At 40.6% G+C, this 26,178-nt stretch overlaps 1 protein-coding gene across 1 annotated transcript in view; it reads right to left on the reverse strand.

Moving 5' to 3' along the window:
• The window catches only part of KIF26B (kinesin family member 26B), a gene marked incomplete at both ends in the record, with an annotated part of 87,389 nt that overhangs the window by 39,755 nt on the left and 21,456 nt on the right, over positions 1-26,178 (reverse strand). Inside the window, 3 exons of the mRNA XM_009573219.1 lie at positions 888-1,150; positions 2,842-2,935; positions 4,521-4,727. Coding sequence (XP_009571514.1) covers positions 888-1,150; positions 2,842-2,935; positions 4,521-4,727 — 564 coding nt within the window. The remainder of the gene's footprint in view (positions 1-887; positions 1,151-2,841; positions 2,936-4,520; positions 4,728-26,178) is intronic.

The raw sequence follows: 26,178 nt of genomic DNA on the forward strand, positions 1-26,178 counted from the left end.
CGATTCGTTACTTTTGTGGATGTGAATCATGATTTCTAAATGCTTGGAGCTGGAAATAGGGTACAGGACCCTGTAGGTCTGTTCCCTCCTCCCTCCGTTCCCGTCCTTGGATAGGCAGTGCTCTGCACGTTCTGGATGGAAGCAGCCTTTGCCTTTAAGGTTGAAAGAATGTATTCAAGCTACATCCTGCTGGTTTGCTCCGTCTTCATCTACTCATACAAAAATCAGATTCACTCCCTCATAGACAGCAAAATGAAAGAATAGGCCTCAAACCAAGAGGGGAAAAAAAATTGAGCTGCTGAGACTTTCTCGCGATTACCCAGAAAATACATGAGCCTGTTACTCCTTCCTGCTAAACTTCCAAACCTGAGAAGAGTTCGAGTTATTCTTGGCTTGCCCAGCTCAGGAATTTATTTCTTGGCAGCAATTAATAAGTAGCGATTAATGCTTTCTACAACATTGCTAATGCAAGTGCTATAAATAATGTAGTTTATAAAGAGATAAACAGCCATGTTAATGGCCTCCAGCTATTTGTGCAGTACTGTAAATATTTTAGCTTGTTGTTTTACAAAAGAGAGATCACACTTTCTTTTTATTTTTTTTTCAAGAATGAGGTGAATTTTTGTTTGCACTGAATGTTTTCACATTTTATTGCAAACACAAGCCCCTGCTCAACATCAGTTATACCAGAGGTACAAATATTTAGGCCAGGAGAGCAGATGGCCCTGCAGCTGCAGGTCATAAAGTTCTTGCATGTTTTAAAGTAAACACTTTCAAGTCTATAAACTTCATGCTCTGGGTAGTTCTTGAATTTGAACCATCTCAATAGCTCAAAAAAAAAAATAGTCACACTGCTTGTTTCAATGTAAAATGAACCTTGGATTCACCTGCATGCCATAAATAGGGTCTTCACAAAGGTAGACACCTGGGGACTGGCCATCTTGCAGGCTGCCTGTAGCCACGTCTGACAACAGGTCTCTCAGATTTTCTTCTTTCCCCCACACTTCCACGGCAGAAATTCGGACTGAGAAGCGGGCTCCTGTCTTCTCTTTGCGTTCATTAATCAACTTGAAGAGCCAGGAGATGGCACAAGGGATTATGCCAAGGTTTTGCATGGAATCATCCTTCCCAATCATGGTGTATGACTTCCCTGTCAGGAACAGGGAGATGGAGAAAAGATAACAACATTACTCCCAGGACCTTCACAGCCTTCTGCCAAGAGAGATTATCCTGCACAGCCTCATGAAAACAACTTCTTTGCTACAATAAGGACAGTCAGCAAGGGAGAAACATAGGCAGGCAGACAAATAGTACATGGAAACTAGAGAGTATTTAAAACTGACAGATGAAATCTTGAGCTGCTTTCAAAAATCATTGCCTCATGCATTCCCCTGACATTCCCCATTCTCCAGGCAGGGTGCTGCAGGTCCCTACCACACAACACTGCAGCCTCTGATGTGGGTGAGTACTGGGGGGAATTGAGCAGAGCAGGAGTGCAATGGTCTCTAAAAGTCCCTGCTTTAGATACTGTGGGTGTGGTATTCTTTGAATACCATTTTACTTCAAAGCACTATATTATGCTTCATACGCTGAACTTGGGATTGACATAAACCTGGTCCCAGGATCATAAAGATGTAACTTCCTACAGAAAAAAAAAAACCAGGTGCATGTGGTCATTTGGTGCATAAGTGGGTCCACACCAAGAAATATTTTATCTGGGTCAAAATCTTCCCCTGGTTTGCTATTATTTGAGTCTGCAATTATAGCTCTGGCTTGACTCTCTAAAGGACATGTAGACACCGTTACCTGGTGGTTTTCTTTTCCATCTCATTTGACATCTTGTGTTTGGCAGGTCACAGGGGGTTAAACATCCAAGTGCTCATCCTAGCATTACTCCTGCCTGGCCCGGGGGGCCTTGTGGTTAGTTGGAGCAGTAGCCCTGCTCCATTCATTATACCAGAGCTGGTGGCATTGCAGCATTCAGTACTCTCCAGTTTTTGTTGCCTATAATTTGGGATAATCATGGCCTGATACAGCTTGGTCTTCTTTATCACTTGAAAAACTGAATTATCCTTTTCAGTTGTATGTGTACATGTGTTTCTTTGAGACAGTAAAGAATGGAGATCATTGCACACATACAATACAACCCTCTTCATTGAAGAGACAGTATTTTCAAAATACTATTAGATAACTATGAACAAAATATATGATTACACTTGAAATCCAGTTATTTCAAAAGAATAGTTGTTAATGATGATGATTCTCCTTTTTATTGTCTTTCCATGAATACCTGAAATGCTGTTGATGCGTTTGCAAAGAGTGAGTTTTGATCCATTGCTATCATTCAGTTAACCATTAGAATAGAATATAAATCAAACTATTTGAGTGCCCAGTCACAGCGCTTGAATAATGCCGTCACAAACATCAAGTACTTGAGTGGATACAGCCTTTACACAGCTTGATAAAAGTGGTATTTTGGTAAACAGTCTCCAATATCAAGCACATTTGTAAAACTGTAGATCACTGTTGGATCATTCATTAACAATTGAAGACAGTGCTAAAAATTGTTATAGTACTCAGGGGATGGAATGAAGCAACAACTCAAAGATAACTTCTGTTTCAAAGAGCATGCTGTCCAACATTTAGACAATATGCAAAGTGAATAGATGTGTAAGCAAGAGGTCAAGGTGTAGTACAAGGTCATGCACCGTGTACCACTTTCAAATACAATTACTACACACAGACAAATGAAAGTTTGTTTTCCCTAATTTAATGTACTAGCAATCTTGGGTTAAAAATATTCAGTTTGCTGCATGAGTAGGGAAATTTAACAATACCAACCAAGCTTGGCATGGCCAAAGCAGAACACGCAGCCATCTGCCCCATTAACCACAGACTGGATCACCTCAGCCACAGTCCCAGCACATACTTCAGCCTGTCACAGGTATTTAAAAAAAAAAAAAAAAAAAAAAAGAAAAAAAGAAGAAAAAAGGAAAGAAAAGAAAACCGTTAACAAAAATAAGGCAAATCAAGAGAGTATTTTTACTGGAAAATGGTCATAATGTCATCAGTGCTCCAGATAGCATGCTGAAGTATCAAAAAGTCTAATCCTGCTTGTCTCATTCATGTGATCTAAGCTGTTGATGGGAATGACGTTACTTGTGAAAGCACATGAAGCAGGACTTTTGCCCTGTGTCAAGTAAGTTTCATTTGCTGAAGCATCAACATCCTTTGTGGGGTTAAACAAAATACACATACTGTAAGGGGATGTGGTTGGTTTGTTAGAACTGCTTATTTAGGGGATTTCAAAAATATATTTTTGATTAAAAAACAATCAAATACTGAGGAATTTTTACAGGCTCTATTGTTTGCCCACTTATGGAATTCAATTCCACTAGCAGGTGGGTAAATAAAGTAAGGGGAACAAACAACTTCTTTGGTATTAGTTAGGTGAAATTTCCTAATTTTTCTCTACATTATTATGAGTCTTCTTAGCTTTTAGCAGCAGTAGGCTCCATCCTGAAGACTGTAGCAGTATTTTAAGAAGTACAACACACAAATTTACCCTGGGCGTTCTTAGATTTACGGTTCAAGCAGGCTGAATGGTCTACAGTGCTTCTGCAGCAACTGCCTATCAATAGTGGGTGAAACTAAATCAGAATTCGCAGTTTAGGCTTTTATGTGAAGCATTTCACATTTGATAAATCATGTAAATTCACCTAGTTCATGGGTATTTCTAGACTATCTCTATAATAGTAAACAAAACGGGCCAAGAAAGTGACTGTTCACAGGCCAGCCCTTGAACTGCAACCAGGCACTAGTCTGGGAGGTGCTAGCTGCCTGGACCAGAACTAGGTCAGGGATTGACCTAATGATACGATCACACGACAGTGCTTTAGCTGGCCCTGCGTCCTAGCTCTGTTTAGTTTATGAGTACAGAAGCAGCCTTACAGTACTGTTTTCTAGTTATACTTTGCAATGTTACTTTATTCTTCTACTGTCCTCCTCATGACATTTGGGTAATATAGTCCATCAAACCAAAGAAATCTAATAAAAATAAGAAACCTGAATATATACATATGAATAAAGATTTGTAGACTAAAATCTCCATCATCCTATCGTAAACTGTGCAATAGAACACTGTATAAATAATCCTTGACTTCTTAATGAATGAGGACTGCATTAGAGAACTACAGTTCTGATCAGATCGCTGTATATACCAAATAATAAGATTTTATAATATACAATAACTTGTTGATATTAAGGATTTGCCTACTAGGAACTATTTAGCACATTTATTGCACGTATAATTTTAGGAGCAATTATTTACAGTAAAGAACAAAGAAAGCACACAATTATCGAGATACAATTTAATAAACTCATTTCATTATTAATGACATTGGCAGATCAAATTCAGCCCTGGTCTAACTCCGCTGAAAGTACTACTCTTGCAGCAGAAACGAATTTGGCTCTGGTGCATGTTATTGTTTAGATAACTATTCTGATCATACATTGCCTACCTGTGATGAATCTTGGGGGAAAACTGCATCGAAAGCAAACATCTTGGGTGGAACCTGGTTGCCTCTTTTCTGGAAAGCATTCTGACCTCCACAGGCCAATGGGTCATACAGTGTGACTTGCTTCTTACGGGGGTCAACTTTTAAGAAAGAGCTGGACTCAGACGTGTCTCTGGCAAGCGTGGAAGAAATGCGCACCATGACTTTGACCTATCAGCAAACACACAAAAAGATTAGTCTGTTGGATGCTCCAGACTGGTATGTTGAATGAACTTTCCAATCACACTCAATCAAATCATACTTCGTTGCTGTAGCTAGTGTCTCAGTGGAAGTCAGTGAAGACACAGGAATTATAGGCAGAATTTGGCCTAGAATACAAGTGAATAAAGCCAGAGCTCATCTCCATCTACTTCAACAAGCAACTTGTGTATTTAGAATTACGAGGTACATCATGGTGTTTTAGTGTCGATGTTACTCAAGTACAATGATGAGGTATTACATCACTTAGTCTTACTCTCAATATAAATTGAAAATTAACTGTACCCCAGTGGCCCAATTAAGAAAGCTGAAAGGTAATCTAGACTGCTAAGCTATCAGAACTGCTGTGGTTTCTACGAAGCAGTCTGATCAATAAAGCAAGCACAGAAAAGCCAGATCTGTAATTTACACCTTTCCAATTCTAATCCAAATGCAAATAGTTCTAAGTGTCATCATCAAAGAGTTGAGAAAAGAGCCCTGTTTTAATAGTCAGATTTTGAAATTATCATCAAGGGAGTGGAATGTAATAAGCGATAAAAGATTTGTTAAAACATGTTAGCTCATTAAATGACTACATAATAAGACGTTATTCCTAAGACAAAAATACATCTTCATGGATTTAATGAGGCTACACTGCATCCTTAGCCCAGTTGGTAAGCAATTTAGATGTAAGTAAAACTGATGACAGTTGGTCTGGCTTTGGTTCTCCCCGAATTCACCACCTGCAGACACATGAGTTCTTGAACTCTGAAGGGCAAACATCACCTCTCTGCCAGCTCTTGCCTCTAGCCACACCTGCACGCACTTTGTCTTAGAGCAGACTGACTTTCACACCAACCAGACAGAACTTTTATCTAAATACTCCTTAAGTGCATGTCACTTGTATCAAACCCAGCCACGGTTAGCATGCAAGTGACCACAAAGGGTCACCTCAGCACAGGGTGGGAGCACATCTGCTGTTGGAATGGCAGATACTCCCTGGGAGGAGGTTGTAGCCCTAAAAGTTAGATGAGGCTGCAGTTTCTGTTGGCCTCATCGAGAATGGTGTTCTTTGTATGTAGATCTCATTTCATGCTGGCCTAAACTCATACCACATGGAAATAAATCAGCTGCTTTGAGAGGTAAAATCTGGGCAAATTAATTTTTGACACAACTCCTTTGAAGACAACAGAATGAGAACAGAGATGAATTGGGATTATTCAGTATTTTTGAGATGTCTTCTCTATATGTCTGTGAGTCAAAGTAGTAATTTGACTCCACGTGTTTTAACCTGGGAAAACAAGTTGTCGTTAGATGGTGAAATGGTCACAAATCTGTGCACGTGATTCAGTTTTACACAATTAGTTGAGGGACAGAGGAAAAATACTGCTTGGGTGTGAATGGTTCTCTTCTCAACGGTTCAGCTGAGCTGCTTATGAAACCTAACCTCTAACTGGAAAAAGCCACTTCCGATATTTTGCCAAAGGCATTCTTCTAAACCCAACCCTAAGCAGAGCTGATTTCTGTTGAGGACAAAGGCAGCCAACACCCTCGGTCAGTCGACATGAACTAGGCAAGGTTTGAATGTTTATTCCAGCCCTAGGTCTCCTGGAAGCTCAGAAGGGAGGCACTCGTCAAGTTAGCAGGGAAGGGAGGGAGTACAACGCTGAATCCTAAAGGAGCAAGAAAACAAAGAGCAATATCAGTCTTGATCTGTTTTCCTGTTTTCAACTTTGGATGCCTTTGGCTTCTTCTGTGGTGTCCCACATATGTAAACAGATGCCAATATCAAAAGCATCAGGCTGATCTGCTGGAAACCAAAATAAATGCTATTCTTCAAATACTTTAAATAAAAAACTTGCTCTGCTTTAGAAAACTATTTCCCTATAAGTTTATGTGTATTTTTGGCTGCTATGAATCCATGTCCTCCAGATCCTTGATCCTTGTGTGCAAAGGAGAGTTAACTGAATACCCTAGGGCTAAGTTTCTTTGGGTTTTGGAGAACGGCTAGTGTGTGAAATTTAACAACCCTTCACATACAGGCAACCTAAGAGTCCTTTCTTAGTCTGGCCATAAACTGTATGGGCATTCAGTTTTAACTTCAGCTACACCAGTTTTGTTACAGTATAATATCACTAGCTTGGGTCCTGATTTAAACCTGTTCACACAAAATCAGATTAATACCTGTCACTTCTTACTGAAGTAATACTGCAAATCCTCCTAACTTCCAACAGCTATAGTGACAGAAGCTGAGGCATCAGGTTTTTCTTTCCCTGGAGTAAAAGACCAATTTAACTGAAATCCTAAAAATTTACTAGCATCAGATAAACTGAATGAACCGCTATAAAAAACAAGCTCATCTCAGAAGTCCCAGGAGTTTCTGACCATTTGGCTCCCCAACTCTGGCAAATATAGACATTTCTCAAGAAAAATACTGCTATTGTCTTGAACCTTTGTATTTCCTGTGCATTGGGGATTTTTGTTTTGAGACTTAATGGTTCGTGTATGTTAGGGCAGAGGAAAATCATACTGATTACATGTGGGTATCCTGATAGCTGGACAACTTCTTACTCTGAAGCTAGTTTGTTTGCAGCTGGCATGAAGATGTCTGTGCCCCTTGGCACAGCTTATCGTGGGTAATTCCTCTCACCTCCATTAAGACCATCCTGCAGGAGCTGTCTCTATCTGAGCCAGCTGTCTGACCCCTTTGTAGACAATAGAGAGAAACAGGCCCTTCTAGCACGTAATTCCCGCAGTCTGTTTTATAGACCTGCCTTCCAAAAAGATGAGTTGCACTCCACGAGTGCTTCTTGCTTTCTCTATACCACCGCAAGCATTTTAAAGGATTACCTGAGATGTAGATGCCCACATTGTAGGCTGTCTAAAGTTACTCTTTTTGCTGTAAGCATAATAATAATGCTTTTCCTGAGCAGCACAGGCCCTGATCCAAATTCAGTAGCACAAACAAATCTGTGTGACAGTCTTCAGCAAAACAAAAATAAAGATAGGTGCATGAGTGTGATGGACACTGAACACAAGGAGTAGCAATAGATTGTTTGAACTCATCTGGTAATTTGTAGACCCTAGTGTATTCTCCCAGGCCAGTTTCACACCAGTGTAACTCTTTCAAAGTACTTCTGATTTACATTACATTAATTGAGAAGACAATTAGATCCTGGCTGTGCAAAATACATGTCCACTGTATGCCGTGGGAGCTGTGACTATAGGAAAACCCAACAAGCAGGCAAGTAACAGGCAACCTTCAGCCCTGAGAAACACATATTGGGATTCAGAACTGCATACAGAACTGTGGCACAACAACCTAGGCAGACCAAAACAGATTTTAAAACATCTGAGCTAGATGTATCTTCTGAGGAGACAGGCAGGCTTGTGGTCTGGGAATCAGGCTGAGACTGGGGAGCTAGGACCCCTCCTAACGGCTGTGCCACAGATGCAGTAGGACTGTGAACTAGAGTGACGCAATCTCTGTGTTTCACGCTCCCCACCTGTACAACGGGCTGAGTCACAGCTTACTTCACTGCAAGGCATACAGGTACACTCGGACATTACCGGGCTCAAAGGACTGGCAGTTGCCATTAGGTAGGCACTCCATTATTAAACGTTATTATGCATGTAACCTAAACCCAAGGATTTGTGCAAAGCATTTCCCAACAGTGGTTATGACAAGAGTAAATCAACTAAGCTACAGCAGTAGAAACATTGGGAGACCACGGCCTCCTGCTCTGCCGTTTCACAGTCCTTCATGCAATTTATAGCTGGGGTAGCAGGGGGAGGCTCACAGTCCACGCTGGCCCCAGCAATCCACGCCTCGGGGGAGGCAGTGCGAGGATGGGCGAACGTAAGTCAGCCAGCTATGGGGATAGCACAGGAACTTAATGGACTTAAAAGACTTCAGTTCAATTTAAGGAACAGACAGGTTGAATATCACAGTGCTGCTCGGGGGAAGGCAGAAATACAGTACGGTTAATTTGAAACTAACTGAACAGTGAAGTTTAAGAACTCTAATACTTTATGCTTGCAATTTATATTCAAATAAACTGTAAATCGAACTTCTCCTTAAAAAGAAGAAAGCAGGTTTTCTGCTTCACTTCCTATGTGTCATTACTCCTTTAGTCCAATGCTACAGTTTCCCACTAATCTCTAGTAATTGAAGGGTTTAAGAGATACCACTTGTGATTAATGGGACCACTCAGTCTGCCAGAAATTCTTATTTGAATCCCAGTGATCAGGTCTTGGCAGCGCCCAGCCTTAGACGCACCTCTGACTGTTTCTGTGGGGAAACATGAAAGCAGTCTTGAGACATGCGCTGTTGGTAAAACAAACAACCTGGGCCTAATTTTGATGTAATTTTACACTCATGCAAACCTGGCTGAACTCAGCAAGAATTACCCTAGCTTAAGAGTGGAGAGGGAGAATAAAAGAAAAGGTCACTTGCTCGGCATCATTATTGTGCTGCTTCTAGGATATAAATTCACCTCTGAATTCTGCTCATGCTGGAAGCATTTTTTAATGTGTTTTCTCCTGTGAGGTCACAGGATTGCATTTGACAACTATTCAATCCAACAGGACCCCCATTTGCTTCTCTGGATTGCAGTTCCTGCCTACAAAGATTTGTTCTGTTCTTGAATGACTTTTACAGTCATTGAATTTCACAATATTACTCCCGATGTGCAATGCCACAAATGAAAGCGCAATCAGAACTGCACTGTTTAGGTTTCCCCAGCAAGGTTTCTTTGTATTTTTGTATATGTATTTATTTTATACATACATGTGCGTGTATTTAAATTATATACACTATTTTTAAAAAATGTGTATACATTTTTCTGAAAATATATATAAAAATTTAATATATATACATTTTTCGTAAATTTCGCTCTAAATCGTAATTATTGGCACTGAAGAGTTCCTTCATGGGTACCATTCAGTAGCATCAAGGGAAGATATAGGGGAATTGCTGTAATATCACTATGCTTCTGTAAGGTAGAAATAAGCACAGACCTTTTAATCAGCTGTATTACAATTTCAGCTGCCTGAACCATGTTCCTATGCCTTCTCCTTTTTTATCTAGTGCATCCCTATATACGCATCAACTATTTCTCGAAGAGGGAATTTGCTAATGGCAGGGTTTTTCCCCAGCTAAACTCAATTTGTGACCTACCATGGACCTTTTGTTATGTTCTTACTCTGTGGAGAAGGACAAAGATTCAGCACGCTCTGCAAAGTAGAACTGGTGCCATAGGAAAAAAAAGAAAACAAGAGTCCAGCCCCACTGACACTCCCATGTCTCCTGTGTCCGCAGGGGTCTGTCTGGAGGACCAGCAGTGAAAAGAGCACGGAAGGTGGGAGAGGTAAGCTGCGTCAACTCTGTATCAAACACAAGAACTACAAACAGAGGCTGGAATGAGGCAACACAAGCAATCTGAGATTGACGCTGGGGATATCATCACTTCCCTCTACTCTTGCCTGTAAGATTTCGTTTGGGGTTCATTTATCTAATTACTGCAGGGACAGGGCTAGACAGCTGTTGCTTTGGGCACTGTGCTAGCCTTTATGAGCTGCTTTTCTCATCAATCATTTGAGCAGCTTCTGCTGGACGTGTGCTGGGTAGTGGTGGGAGGCAGGAGCTGCGGTGCAGTCACGGGCGAAACAGGCCAGCCGGGGCTATTGAGCTGTATTAGCACTCCATCAATGTAATGGCAATCACTGGCTGCAGGAACAGCCTTATTGGAGGTTAATGAAGAGTGGGTTTTGTAATTTCTCACAGTTACAGTTGTAAATAATGGTGGCAGGCATGCATTTTTGCTGTAGCCAGCCACAAAATACTACAGCACAAGAAAATCTATGACATCTCAAACGCTGATGCACATACATGCTTTTGCATGACGGATGTAAAGCTAGAAGCCTTTCTGTAGTGCCCAGAGAGTGTGGAAACAGTCTGTTAAGCATTTTGAAGGATCTTTCTTACAGATCATGAGACAATTAACTGATTATGCTAAAATGAAATCTAGGAGGTCAAGATAAATGGACTGTGCCAGAATGAGACAAATACAGAATTGTATGAGTGGATAACATTTTAATGGAAGTCTCTTGGACGGTTTTGGGAAAAGAAAACCAACAAAAAAAACCCCCAAATTCTGGTAAATTATGCCAGTGTAAGCTGGTCAGGAGGCATGTGTAAACAGGCCTCATTGTCCTCTCTTTCACAAAGGTAACTCTTGTAGGCTTCAGTGCTTCGCTTCAGCACAAATTAGAAAACGCTCAGGCCTGATCATTCATGTCCTTTGCGGAAATGGCTGTTATGGCTACTGCTGCTTTGGAAAAGCAGTGAAAACAATTGAAAAAGCAATACCATTAGGGCTCGCAGGTCTCCTCTTTTTTATGACTATCCCCCTGTTTCTTTCTTGTGTAATTGCCAAAACTTTACCAGCTCATCAACCCCATCCTGTACAGCATCCTGTACACTAATTTGCACTTGTAGCAACAATGGGAAGTAGTGTAAGTGTACTGTACCCAAATGCCAATCATATTATTCGAAGAACTTGCCCTTATCAGGATTGTACCCTTTTTCAATTGGATGATGTAACTTTATTAGTAAGTTCAGTAAAATTTGGTGTGAAACATGCTCAGGTCACAGGGCACGGCTCAGTGACCTCTTGTCTTGTTTGTGTCAGCAGTAGCTTTGAGTTTTGTCACTGTAATTTGGTACAGTTGAAAGACAGTGCTGAGCACCAACACTGTCTGAAACCAGCATGTACATCAGCCCAGTCCCTCAGCTGTCGCATTGCTACTTCAGCATTTACTAGATTAATGTAGAACACTGCAACTTTCTTCTGTTCTTTAAAAAAATAAATAATAAAAAAGACATGAGGATCATCCTCTCATGGAAACAACTTTTCCCTAAGTTTCCCCATATGCAACAAACAGACTGTGTTCCTGGTTCTCCTTTTGCTTCCTTCTGATCTCTTTGAGGGAAGTCTGCATTTCAGACCTGCATAGCTGTGTGTTGCCTCAAGCAGGAGGAAGATCTTTCCCAGCTTCTCCACATACCTGCACATGCATCCACAGAAGTGTACCTGCATCTACGATGGGGCCAACAACAGCCTAACTCAGCTCATGTGTAGGGGATGAAATTTCAGCTTTTTTTTTTTTTTTTTGGAGAATGTCTTTAAACATCACTGTTAGTGGCATTTTCATAAGAACTGAACAAACCAAAACAGCCTTCAACAATCCCAGCATGAACAACATGGGATCAGCTGGCAAATCTTGTCTTCCCTGCAGTGGATCTGCAGATATCTAAGTATGCACCTGCTGGTATAGTCAGCAGATGCCTTACTTAGGCCTCTAATGCACTACCGCAAAAATTTGCTCTGCTTCTCTCACTCTGATAAGAATTTATTTTTCTGCGCTGAGTAGCAAGTACGGTTGGCTGCCATGAATTTCAAGATCTCCTCATCTCCTTGGTGCCAGATCTCTTTACCTTTCAAAATAAAACAGGTACTTTGCTTCACTTCAGTGACCTTTTAGAATAGAGGGTTTCCCCCCTTCCTTTTTTCTACTTAATACAACTTTTTCAAAAGGGTCTTCAGAGAGAAAGTATCTATCTAGTAAATATCCTTCCCTGTAATTCTCATCCTCTGCTATGGCGTGGCAGTATCCGGTGGTCTGCCAAGATGGTCCTTTGCCCATGCTAATTTAAAAACTGTGCCTGGAATCATTTGGGAGAGCAGTCTAGTGGTCCAAAACCACGCCAGGGAACTTGTTAACAATGCAGGAGTATGGATGATTGAGTGTCAGTGCCTAGGAACATTTCCTGCTCTGGTTTAATTTGCTTTATAGTCTGTACTGGTTTTAGCTGGGATACCTCATTTTTTTCATAGTAGCTTCTATGGGGCTATGTTTTGGATTTGTGCTGAAAACAGTGTTGATAACACAGGGATGTTTTCGTTACTGCTGAGCAGTGCTTACACAGAGTCAAGGCCTCTTCTGCTTCTCACCCCACCCCACCAGCGAGTGGGCTGGGGGTGCACAAGGAGTTGGGAGGGGACATGGCTGGGACAGCTGACCCCAACTGACCAAAGGGATGCTCCATACCATATGACATCACGCTCAGCATATAAAGCTGGGGGAAGCAGGAGGAAGGGGGGACGTTCGGAGTTATGGCGCTTGTCTTCCCAAATAACTGCTACATGCAATGGAGCCCTGTTTCCTGGAGATGGCTGAACACCTGCCTGCTGATGGGAAGTAGTGACTGAATTCCTTATTTTGCTTTACTTGTGCACGCACCTTTTGGTTTTTCTAGTAAACTGTCTTTATCTCAACGCACGAGTTTTCACTTTTACCCTTCCGATCCTTTCCCACATCCCACTGGGGGGGAGCGAGTGAGCAGCTGTGTGGGGCTGAGCTGCTTACCAGGATTAAACTACTACATAGACCCAGCCACAGAGCATTGCACAGCTTGGCCACGTTTTCCATTCTTTAAGTTAAATACAAGAAACTCAGGTGGTGCAGTAGTGGCCTCCCAAGCATGTGGTGTGCCATATGTTGTTCTGTTTATATTCCAGCCTGGCTTGGTATCTACAGACCCTACAGATGGAGCCACAAAACCCAGCAAACATGCCATGCGGCACCACCGAGGCAAGGCTCCCTAAAGGAACTTCTCTGATGTCGTGATTGATGACAAGGCTGCTGCCCACACAGGGTTGCCATCAGCCCCTGAGGAAGAGGGAACCTGCATTGGCAAGTTACTTGGCTCTTTCTTATAGGCCATGCTCACACCGTGCTGCAGTGCAGAAAGACTGAAGAGAACTTTGCCTCACTCATTCAAAGTCTCCTCTCAGAAACCTGCCCTTCCAGCAAAACATGACTGTACTGCTTCGGCTGCCACAGGGACTGGTATTGATAGAAAGCAGTAGCAATATCAACAGTAGCAATATCTCAAGCACGCTCATTGATAATTATGTCTGCTATATTACTTCTAAGAGCCCCAGTTTCCCTTTTTGTGAAGCTGTGAAAAAGGTGCACAGGATGTGGCTTGGTAAGTTTAAGCAGGCAGGTCATCTCATCTCTAATTAGAGAATGGGTGGCACCAAGGGCTTTGCATTATACGTTCTCAGGAGAACAGGAACTACCAGATGAACAAGGCGCTCTGGTTTTTTTTGTCTAAGGAAACAAGGTTTTCTATGGAAAGAATGCAGATAAAAGACAAAGTTTCCTTTACACATGTCTTTGAGATGTCTTTTCAGTGCTAGAGAAACAAAGGATATACAGGTATTGCATGGAAGATGTATAATCACAATTGTAAGCTTTTCCATTATTTATAAAGATGATCTCCATGACTGCATACAAAAGAAGATTCCGCAGTCTGCACATAACAGTGTATGGCATAGCACCATAAATAATGAGTAGCGATGCAATCAGATAAGAAGGATTTACATTATTTAAGCCAAGCCGGAAGAAGTAACAAATTGCAGTTTAATGCAGATAAGCGTGGAAAAAGATGTGTAAAGCTTTGGAGTGGCAGTCGGTAATGACAGACAGTAAATAAAAGGGACAGCTCATGGTACTGACCAGGAAAAAGATTTCAGAATGCATGGGGAGGAAAAGAATTCCAAAGAAAGCAAGGGACCACATTGCTAAAGAGAGTATAAATGGAGGGAGGCACAATTATCATATTAGGCAATATAGGTGAGATATCTAATATGTGCTTGGGTTTTCAGAGGAGAAATCCAGTCTCCAGAAGGGGAGTATAACCAGCCTCCGGTGCCATATGTTGCATGAAACAATCAGCAGAGACTTCAAGGATTAGAGATAGACGCTTTAGTGAGAAATTTAAGACATTATAACGTCATTGAATTCAGCAATATTTCCTTATTTACCTGCAAGTATATGAGATAAGGATTTGACCTTAGTTAGGAACAACCACCAACAAAAGGAAACTTGAAAAAGGATAAAATTATAAAACCTGGATCCAAGCAATGATATGATTTATATTGATAGTGAACCTGAAGATCCTACAGGGCTTTGCAAAGGCTTCTGACAGGATTAAGACATATATTTAAAATTATGCTCATTTTTCAACTGCAGAAATAAGGCACAAGAATAAATGAATCATCTAAGATCCCAGGAAAGACTTGCTTTACCTAAACAGACTACCTGAACTCTACTTCTTCCCTTTCTTATCCCATAACTGTGGCTGTAATGTTTACAAGGGCATAAACCTGATACTAAATTTACTTTTTCTTTCATGTTGTATCCTATTTAATACTACCCGTATGCTTCTATCTTTGGCAGTGGCACAAGGAGGCAGAATAACTACAGAGCCCAAGCAGCCAGTCACTTAGAATTAATGAGATCCATTTGTAATGCTGTATATTATCTCTAACTAAAAATGCATTTGTTGAGCTTTACAGAAATCCGTGGAATAGATTTTTATGGTGGGCTTGATTCTGCATGCCTCTGAAACAAACAGAATTATTTATTGTGCCTGGGACAAGAGAATAGAAGACAAGACCATACAAGATGCATCTTAAGGTTCACATAACTCCATAATATCTCATGTCCAACGGTGACCCAACAGTCTGCCCTGTGAGCCTCCCACTACGGTGGGCTGCACTGACGTCCCACTGGTCCCCTCCAAGCTGTGCTTTGCCAATACCCGCAATGGCTCACGTGCCACTTGCATCCTACCAAGACACAAACTGGGGGGAACTTATACTATCAAGAGAGAGCCGTAGGCTCTGATGAGCCAGCTTGCAGTCTGAATCAAATCTACAGCCCTTTGGGGACATTACTGGGCTTGGGCGTGCTCATAGTGCCATTTGCGGGATGTTGTCACTCCTTTCAGGGCTGGGGAGAGGAGTGCCCCAGAAAGGTCTTCCCTGGGTACATACAGTACATGAAGCTGCCTCTCCCAGCTCCTCCAGAACCTGTTGCTGAGGCTCTGGCTGCTTGTCCTTCCTCAGATTTTTTTTTTTTTTTTTTTTTATTAATGCCTTCCCCAGTCCTAACATTCAGTTGCTTTCTAACCAGTACTGAACATCATATTGGGATTTTCAGTAGCCTCTAGAAAGCACTACAACCTGACTTTTACCCCCGAAGGAAAGTCATATGTCCAAGGAAGTCATATGTCTGAGCAAATTTGTTCCTAAAAGCTGGGGATCAGCAAACACAGCCTCTGCTGGTACAAGGATGCTCTTACTTACTTGGAAAAATCCAGAGTCGTATTAGCTAAGTCTGCGCTGCTGGTGCAAATGATCTCTTGTGTTGTACTCTGCGATATTGGTTCCTAGGCATGCATCTGACTTCAGGTACAGTGCAGCTCATCTCCACTGCATCCTGTGTTCCCATGGGAAGAAATCCAGGTATGCAGGCAAAGAGGATGATACAGTACGCTTAGCAGTGATCCTGGTCTGTCTGATCACAGTACCAAGATATCAGGACTGTAATGCTTTCCTGTGTTTTTTGTACTGAACATAACTAGCTAAATAACAGAAGCAAAATGATACCAAATCAGAGAGGCAGACAAACAAAAAAGACAGAAAGAAAACTAAACAGGAGCCCCCAGGTGAGAACTAAATGGAAACAGTACTTTGACAAATGAAACTTGCCTCGCGTCACAGGGAGCCACTAACTTCTTTTATCCTCACCTGTAGTATACAGCATAACATTGCTACTGACCCTCTTCCTTGCAAATGCAACTCTATAGCAATGAGAAACAGCCAACGAAGTGCCCATCTGCCTAGTGACCCCTACCACTAATAATTTCATCCACTGCTTGCTGCCTTGTTAAACACTGTAATAAATAACAGCAGTATCTGTGAATAGACCAGGTAACTAACCACTTGCCCTAGAACGAATATCCAGTGCTTGTTAGTAGTCTTTGTACATGCCCTCAGCTTTAATTCTGCAATTTTACTTCAGGCAAAATTCCCATCATCTTCAACCTCAACTGCCATTTCCTGACTTTTGAGCACTCAACCATGCAACCTTAACATTCCTTTAACGTTGCTCTTCATCAACGGAATAATTCATTATGTTGTGTGGAGCTTAGGGACTGTGTAATTCTTTCTAGCAAGTAGCAGCCTTTAACGAATGGCACCTGATCAATAATGCAGAATTCAACATTTGAGAATAAATAAAAAGCCTTTTTCGTGAGGGGTGTCTGTAGGAAATGTCAAAACCATTTATCAAGAGTCCAGGCTGATAGCCTGCAGCTGCTGTCCACAGGAACTATAAAAACGAACTTTGCTGAGTCCTGCAAATATGTTTTTTTTGTCTTGAGTTTAATTAGCTTTTTCCAGGACCAAAACACAAAATAAGGACTTATTGAGTATGAATGCAATGGTCATTACCAGAGCATTTTTAAAGCAAAACTTTGCCATAATAGTACTTTGTCCCTAAGCTGCTAGTTATACAGGATTATTTTATCTTGTTTTCCAGGTGCACCTTTAAAACAATCCTCACTGTAACCCTAGACAAGCTGAGCTGCTCTATACAAATGCAAAAAGGCATTTATATTTGGGTTTCAAAAACTCAGATTAACAAGGCAACTGGACAAATGTTACAAACCAAGACAATGGTAAGCACTTTACCGCTTCCTGATATCTAGGTGAAGCATCTATCAAAGGAGCAGGCAGTTTTGACTGTTATGGAAAGCTTTTATTTTTCTTAATAAATGATCTAACAGAGAAGCACAGGGCAACTCCAGCTCCTTTGCTGATAATTTCCATCCAGCGGTAAGTGGAATAGCAATAGTTAAGGGCTATAATCACTGTTGACAAATATGAGCAAGATGATGAAAACAGAAGTTTAATGAAGTTCGCCTTAGTCCTGCATGGCTTAAAAACTTCATTGTAAGTGGCAAAGTGATCCCTCCTTGTCAAATCCTAAGTCTAGTGTGATCAGTTTTCTAGGCATGCTATTTAAATAACTAAGAGTAATTTCATTCTGGACATATACAAGCAAGGCTCTTTCCATTGCACCTATCACCAGGATGGGGACTGCATCAGCCATGTAAGCTTACTTTCTAAAGATTAAGCTCTTGATCCCTTAGGAGCTGTTCAAGCAGACTTCACTTTTAGCTAGCCTGAACTACACTGACAATTTGATTTCTCTCTTTTCTGATGCAGAGTGATCTGATGGTGGATACGAACAAGCGGATGATCTTGGTGAGGCTGGGCAGGCAACAATTCTATGGCTCCATCCCCTCTCTCTCAGAGGGGGGTGACAGAGCTGCCTGCTTCATCTCCTTTAAGATCTTATATTTTCAGTTTGGTCGCAATGATGTCACACTGAGTCAACCATGAGATCCAACGTTCTCAAAACTGAGATCACTCAGCAAAGGCCTTGGTGCCTTTGATGGGTAACAATTCCTGCAGAGACACTGCACCTCTGTTGACACTACTGGAGATATCCTAGCTATTACACCAATTAATCTGTTTTGAAATCCATCTCTTTATACAGTCCTTTTCCATCTACTACAAAATTTTCTATGGTAACACTGCTATTTGTCATAACTGACACTGCATGCCAGACAATGGCTATGAAAGTAGCAGTTAGTGCACAGGTTTCACAAATGGTTGAAGTAACTAGCCTTCTCTTGAGCAATAAAGGCATCTTTCACTTCAAGATAATTCATCCTCCATGCTTGTCACTACTGTAGCTTAGTATCAGGGAAGAAATGATCTTTGATGCCTTGTAACACTTTGTAACTCAACACAAAATAGAGAGATTAATGAAGAAAAAAAAGGGGGGGAGTTTGAGGGGTTTTTTTTACGAAGCATCTTCCCACAGTAGATTAGAACATAGGCAGAACAAATAAGCAAGGTAAAATATATCAGAAAGATAAAAGGGAGAAGATACCACAACAAACAACACTTACAGAGTGACTTTTAATGTGCAGCATAGAATGAAGCTTGATGAAATATTCAAACTTGAAATCTAAACATAATCCTAAATCAGCAGTGTGTGGTAGGGAAGGAGACACCTCTACTGCCTGCCTGTCTGGTGAAGGATGGTTTTATACCACAAAACCTGAAAAGGTATGTCTTGAAGTAAGTGGGACTGCCTGAGTACAGACTGAGCATATGCATCAGTATGAAATGTGAGATGCACAGAAAGCGAGTGTGGCCAGGGTTGGGCCAGCATCCAAATGAGAGTCATGCCAACCACAACAATATTCAGATTTTCACTGGTGGAGCCAAAGCCCTAACTTGGATCAACCTGGTTTTTTCTCACTTCTTTCAGTACATAAAATCCTTCCAAATAGTTCCTGGAATTGACAGTACCACATTTAGACAGAATGGACCACAAATCTGTCTAGCTGGGAAGCCTCAGGTACAGTCACAGGCATTATGACAACTATGACGGTGAAAAATTAACAATATGGGTTTTTAATTGCACTTCTAAAGCTGCCTTTATGACTTGTTGTCCAGTACTATAGCTGTACATTAGCCCTTCATTTTTTCAAGGACTGTCCTCACAACACCACTCATCTGTGAGTGCTGCAAACCATGCAGCTCTGTGCTTACTTCTTTAACAGCCAAGTATCTTTCATTCTTACATAGTATTTTTGCTATGCAAAGAAAAAATTGGGAGATAGATCTTACTTTGGACAGCGTGCATCTCAACTTTGGGTATATTTGCATCTGGCTTTTGATTCAGATTATTCAATAACATAAAGCCTAATAAATGGTAATATGTCATGGTTCACACGCAGCTTTGTCTATACCACTGCTCTTACTGTATTTCTGTTAAATGCTGCACATCTTACCTGACTGCATGTGAATGCGCATTAGCTAATATTCAATACAAGTTTTGGTAAGGTGAATATTGCATATGAAACTTGCCAAAGTAAATGAAATGCATTCTGTCATTAATTTTTACCAATTTGCACAGATGTTGCAAGAAATGTGGTCTCTGTCAAGATGCTTCAGGACATATCCCATTCACTGTGTATTAACAAGACAGAACAGGGTACTTTTTCAATGGAGTGACTATCTCTGGATGTCCTTGGATAGTGTGGGATTCAGTAAACCTCTTAATATTATTTTAATTAAGCTGTTACAGTCCATCATGTCAAAACGTAAAAATACAGATTATATAAAACTGCATTAGGGGACCTTACAAAGCCCTGATTAATGGCCTGATAGGTTATAAAATGAATCCAAACTGTAAATTTATACTAAGGGCTTTTCTAAAATGTGAATTATTGACTTGACAGATCATAATAACTCTTTCCAAACTATTCAGGTCTATGGTTCAAATCTTTTCTGTATAGCTCACTGACATGCACAGTAAGTCTAATTTACTATGTCTCTGTGCATGAACATCCACAGACTGCAACATCCCTTGTAATGTATTCTGAAATATTGCAAGTGACCAGATGGACAAAGGCATGAGGAAGAAAATGTCATTAATCTATAATGACTTCCAGATAAGAGTAATTCAGAATTCCTCCTACTAGCTCACCTGGCAGAAAAGTTTCTATCATTAACGAGGTACACGAATGCCTGAATATGTTACATGGAATCTGCTTTATGCATTAGCTACCGTGGCTCTCCAGTGATTTCCATTAGAAACAGGTGGCTTATTTGCTGTTTCAGGATGCCATTATTTTCTATAGCCCTAGCACAGGAGAGATATTTCTAATACCTAGCAGATTACATCCAGACTACTATATTAACATGACCCTCAAAAAACCACTTGAACCCAAAACTTCTTATCTGGATACATTTCAACCACCTTTAATAACCTCTGAAGACTGGATCAAACCTCAGCTCATCAGATAGGAAATCTTAGACACTGCAGGCGAAGAAGGCATTCTGGATCCTATGGAGCTCAGCCCCTATAGACCATACAGATGCAACCAGATCAAGCCGCTCAGTTCTAGCAACTGACACTCACTGTTGCAAATATCTACAAAAGCCATAAAACGTAGTTCGCTCTCCCCCAAAGCGCAGGGATGAACTCAAAGCCTGTCTTGCCGAACCTCTGCAACGCGGCATTTATTTCCCTGAAGTTAAAATTCCAAACTCAGATCAGCCAGTGTATTTTGCAAAATGCCTTCTTTTTCCCTTGGTAATAGAAGGACTCTTACTTCCACATATCTAAATTGAAAATTTGTATCTTGTTGCAACATATACAGTTGAAGCTCTTTTGGTTACAAGAAATCACAAATACATTTTAACTTGACAACTTTCAATTACATCTTTAAAGATCCAACACTCAGAATTTCTATTCTGTCAGGCCAGAAACTTTGATATTTCAAAATATGATTTTGTTTTGAATAGAAATAAAAATCCGCAAGACTGAAATTTTATGAGAACTGCTGAAATTATTTTGGATTAATTTAAAAAGTCCTTTCCTCTCACTGACTTTAAAAATACGTTGAAAATGTAGTTTATATGATACATTATATAAACAAAAAGTAATTTTGAAATGAAAATACTCCATACCTATGGAGTACTGTCAACCCAAATTTGTTTTTTGGAGGGGAAAAAAAAAACCCCACAGACAAAAAAACAACCAAACAAAAACTGACTGAAAAAATTTCAGCTATTTTTAGCTCAATCGCTAGTTCAGCTTTCAATCAATTCCATCAGTTTTTAAATAATCCGATTAGATAAATATTGGGAACTAGCGTGACCTGACAGGGAGCAGCTATCCTGAAATATAGCTACTAATACAAAAAATGACATTAGATAATTAAGTTGTTGCTTTAGTAGAACTAGACCTACTAACTGGGCGTAAACACGTAAGTACTGACAGAGTTAAGAAAATCCCAGTAGAAAAAAATAATTATTTTTTAAAACCTTTAAATTAGACTCCATAAAATTGAGGAAAATAAGACTGAGCAAATTGATATCTATAAAGAGTTCTAATCACACAATTATATAATCTTTTTGAAGTAGTGTAACGTATTTTGTAGAGCTAACCTACACTTCGTTGCTCTCTCTAGAGATGCACACTCAGAGCAAAGACTACATACATTCACCACATTTCCCCATTAATAAAAATAATTCATTATCTTAATATGAAACAAGACGAGTTAAAAAAAAAGATACCCCCAAAATCCAGCCTAAAAGCCAACACATTTTTGTGCAGAAAACTTTTAAGTTTCTGTAGGCATACAAGGCATACTATCCTGAACCTACATTTTCCAGAGAGTCTGCAAAGGAAAAGCTTTTCACATATAAACCTAGAAAAGCATGTAGAAATCTGTATCATAAATGCTTTGGCAATAGTTCCTGCATAAAAATAAAAATTTAGAGGAGCAGTATATAAAACTACTCTAAAGAAAAATGATGGGTAGATATTTAAAATGTTTTTAAAATATTTGTCAATATTTGTGCACAAGCCAAAATGTACAAGATGAAAACCTGGCCCACTGACTTTATCCACAAACTATCTTTCAGACAGATTAGGCAATCATAGGACCTCAACTTGTTTAAGTCAATTTAACTCTTGAAGATTAACAGGATCTTTTCTGGTGGAAGAAAAGGTTTCACTAGAAGGAATGAACAAAATTAAGAAAGGAAGATCATGGTCAGAGTAACCCCAAAAATTGGGTCCCTTGCAACAGAAGAAACTATTAAGAACAATAGTCAAACCCTTTGGAAAAAGGAGCATATCTGGGGCTGGGAATGGGGGGGCTAGACTTAGCCCTCGAGTCTCCTCTGCCTCATCCACCACCTTTTTCCTTAGAAGAGAAAGAGAAGGGCTGGCTGGAGACTACCGTTGCCCCAAGGGCTGAATATCTCCCCCAGGGCTTGAACACAGCCAATTACTTTAACCCTGTGATGCCCTTGGTGAAGAGAAGGAAGAAAGCCTACGCATGGCCAAACACTTGAAACACTTTCTCCATCCGTATGGCCAGTAATATAATGCCCCCAAATGGGACATCATCCCTATGTCGAGGTTCAGCTACCCTCCGTACATTGGGAACTTTGCTGTTGAAATACTGGGGACTATAGTAAGGGAAAGGTTTCTAAATGAAAGTAAGATGAAGCTGGCTTTTCTAGTTCTAACATCCCATGATAAATGCTTAAATAAAAAATTCACTTTGAATCCTCAAGCAGGGAAAGTAACTCCAGGAATGGTAATAGCAAGCATTTCCCTTCAAGATGCAGTACTCACTACTACATAAGGCTATTAAGGTAAACACTGTAACGGGATTATTTTTTTTTTTAGTGTCTGGATGATGGTGTGACCTTAACAGGATTTGTTCTGCAGTTATGGTCCCAAGCGGATGCTATGAATAATCAACCACACCATGTCACCCAGTTGTCCACAGGTATTAGTAAAGAATCCTCCCTCTCCTTTTTCCCAGCCAATGGTGCTGCACAGTTTGCAACTTACTTTTAGATGTCCTTTAAATCACCAGGCAATGGCCTTTGATAGAGGCAGTAGGAGACTGGACTGTATAGACCACTGACCTAATCTTTGCCAAATATGCAATAGGCATGTTCATGAGTTTGTATGGATCTATTTGATGTCCTTGCATCTCCACCTGTGCTCAATGCCTTCAAGAGCAGGATTTCTCCTCCTTCCCTCCATTCCATATACATTCATATACAATTCAATTCTCTGGGCCCTACTATTGTGACTCATTAGGTACATAATATTAATTACTTTGCAAGATACTCTAGAATCTTGAGGAGAAAAGATTGTCTCTTTGCCCTCAGCATCTGACAATTGATGAATCCAACACTTCATCAGGCTAAATACTACTCTCTCCTGATAAATTCTATGGAACTAATTTTTTTAAAAGTAAGGCATTGCTCAACATAGCCTCAAATTTCAAAATTACTCCTTAAATTACTGAAAGAGTAAGTGTTAAGTAGTCCCAGAAGTTGCAGAACCTCACCTTCCTTACAGTATCATTCAGGCACACAGGGAAGGCATAAAGGTGCAGAACTGTAACTGCCTGGAACAAATGGCACTGTGGAAGTGTCCAAACAAGCACCAAAGATCCTGCATGGGATTGGTGGTATTTCTATTCATCTGCCATAGACACAGCCTGAACAATTTTCTTGCAGTTCTCTATCAGCACTCTTCATTTCTCACCTGGAAAAGCTCTACTGCTATTCCAGTCCTACGCCTCTCCTGGCCAGAGATGGAAACCTGCCAAAACATGCAGAAGTACTGTGAATGAGGTGTGCTAAAGAGTCCTCCGGGACTACAAACTCATTTTTACACAAGGTCTGAGCAAGGGTGTGAACCCAGATGTCTAGAGATAGACTATTGCATTAACCTACTGTGCCATTTGTCTGTGTTCGTAACAAACTCACACTGTATTTCATGGACAAGGCTGCACTTCTCTTCAGCCACACGGTGACAAAGAAGTGCTAGAATATTAATTTGTAGTGAAAAAAAGTTCCATGTGGAGCCATCTTTTGCACTGACAGAAGATGCATCTTTTTCCACTGACACCGCAGGGAACAGTCATCAGATGTCAAGGGGGATTTTCAAAAGCCTTCAGAGACCTAATTAGGCTGCCACTGAAGCCAGTGATAAAACTCCTGTTGCCTTTAGAGGAACAGGAGCAGAGGTGGGCCCTTGCTGTGCTCTGCCAAAGCTTCTGCTCTCTCACCCATGTGTTATGCCACTGCTCAGACTCTGTTTTCCTCCTGTCATTTGGACCTGGTCCATAACGTGGTCCTACATGTCATCTGTTTTTCCAGTCTGATTTAGAAGGGAAGATCATTGAAACAACACTGAACAAATTGATGGCAAAGATAAAAACAACAACAATAATTGCCACTAAAGATCAATTTTTAAGTGCATGATGGAAGGGAAATCTGTCCCATCTGAGAGCTGTAAAGATTTTTAAAATACTGCTCTAAAAAATATGGAGATTGTTGGTTGAGCATTCCTAGTTTAACACCCTTATTGTGACCAACTGATAAATATATTTATCCAGTGGATTCATTGCCGTGAAATTAAAAAAGAATAGGGTTGGGTTTTTTTTTTCCCCAGTTTCAGCCCATGATAAATTCCTGTTTATTTTACTAGCTCTCTCACATTGTATTAACGGAACTTTATGAAGTGTTTGCCAGGCCAAAGGCTAATCTAATTACATAGACTTTTCTGGATCAGATCCATTTGTTACAGACTATTTCAGCGACTTGGCTTCTGTCTGCATGGCTGTGTCTACACGAAATGATAAAATCAATGTTCTCTCCCCCAAGCTGTGAGTTTCAATACCTTTATACACAGCCTTCTCAAAAGGTTCCAAATGTATTTAAAAAAGGAAGAAAAAAAAAAAAGGAAGAAATGGAGAGGTCAGGTTTTAGCATGAGTTCATCTGAGATGATCGTTTACACTGCAAAATTACTGTGTATCAAATAAATATTTTTCTCCCCAGTAAAGTCTTTAAAAATGTTTGTGTTCATGTTCAGAGATGTAACTTCCTTTTCCCTCCTCACTCTTTCTCCTCTCTCTGATTCCCAGCTGCTCAAATCATTACTGTTCTGCAACAGAGCCTCATGATGTACAAGACTGGTTTATGCGGTGAAGGACTGTAAGTGCATGCTTAGGTAGTCAAGAGAAAATCCACATGGGTATAATGTACCTCTTGAGGGTGTAAAATGTCTGTTGAGGGAGTCAGAACCAGATGTCTGGTTAGATTCATCATTCTCTTGTTCCAGTGCATGAAACTCCATGTGCCGAGTCACATACCAGCATGTTATGCACATGGGACAGCTGCACGTCTGCTCACATGGGGCGAGAGCCCCAGAGCTAGTCCATGAAACATGTACTGCTCCAGCCGCAGCTCTCCTCCTCCTTGGCCCAACATACCAGGCACAGCTAGTTAGCACATCAGTCAACAGGTCAGAAAGCGGGAAGGAGGCTTCACCAGGCTTCAAAACTAGGAGATGCAGTCTTGGCCATAGGGGAGATTGAGATGAGGTTCAGCTGCAGTCAGTCTCATATGCATCACATGAGACTTGACAATCTTCCTTAAATCTTAAACTCCATTAAAATTGTTTGGCACTTCTCTGCAACCATGTCAAGGTGCTCCCTGACCAGCTGTTGATTGCCCCAAAGTGGGGAAAGTATAGAATTGCTAAATACGAGCAAGCCTGGTTTTCTAGGAAGAACATCAACCTTCGAAGGGTTCAGCTAAGCACACACACTGAAAATGCTAACAAACCCAAATACAAGCTACGCAAGAGTCATCTTCTGAGGTTCTTGAGAATATATTAGCTATTAGATGCTAAACATTTCTCCATCCTCAGCAAGAACTCAGAGGTATTTCAGGCATCCGTGTTGATGGGCAATTTTCTGCTTTGTTACAGGAAAATTTCAGTGAAGCTATTCAGCCACCAGCCTGCCTGTATTCTAGTTAAGTAACTTACTACTGCTTTTCCTGTTCAGCCTCTTCTACTCTCTCTCCGAAGCT

The sequence above is a fragment of the Fulmarus glacialis genome, unplaced genomic scaffold (genome assembly GCF_000690835.1).
Source record: "Fulmarus glacialis isolate BGI_N327 unplaced genomic scaffold, ASM69083v1 scaffold43372, whole genome shotgun sequence".
Classification (NCBI taxonomy): domain Eukaryota; kingdom Metazoa; phylum Chordata; class Aves; order Procellariiformes; family Procellariidae; genus Fulmarus; species Fulmarus glacialis.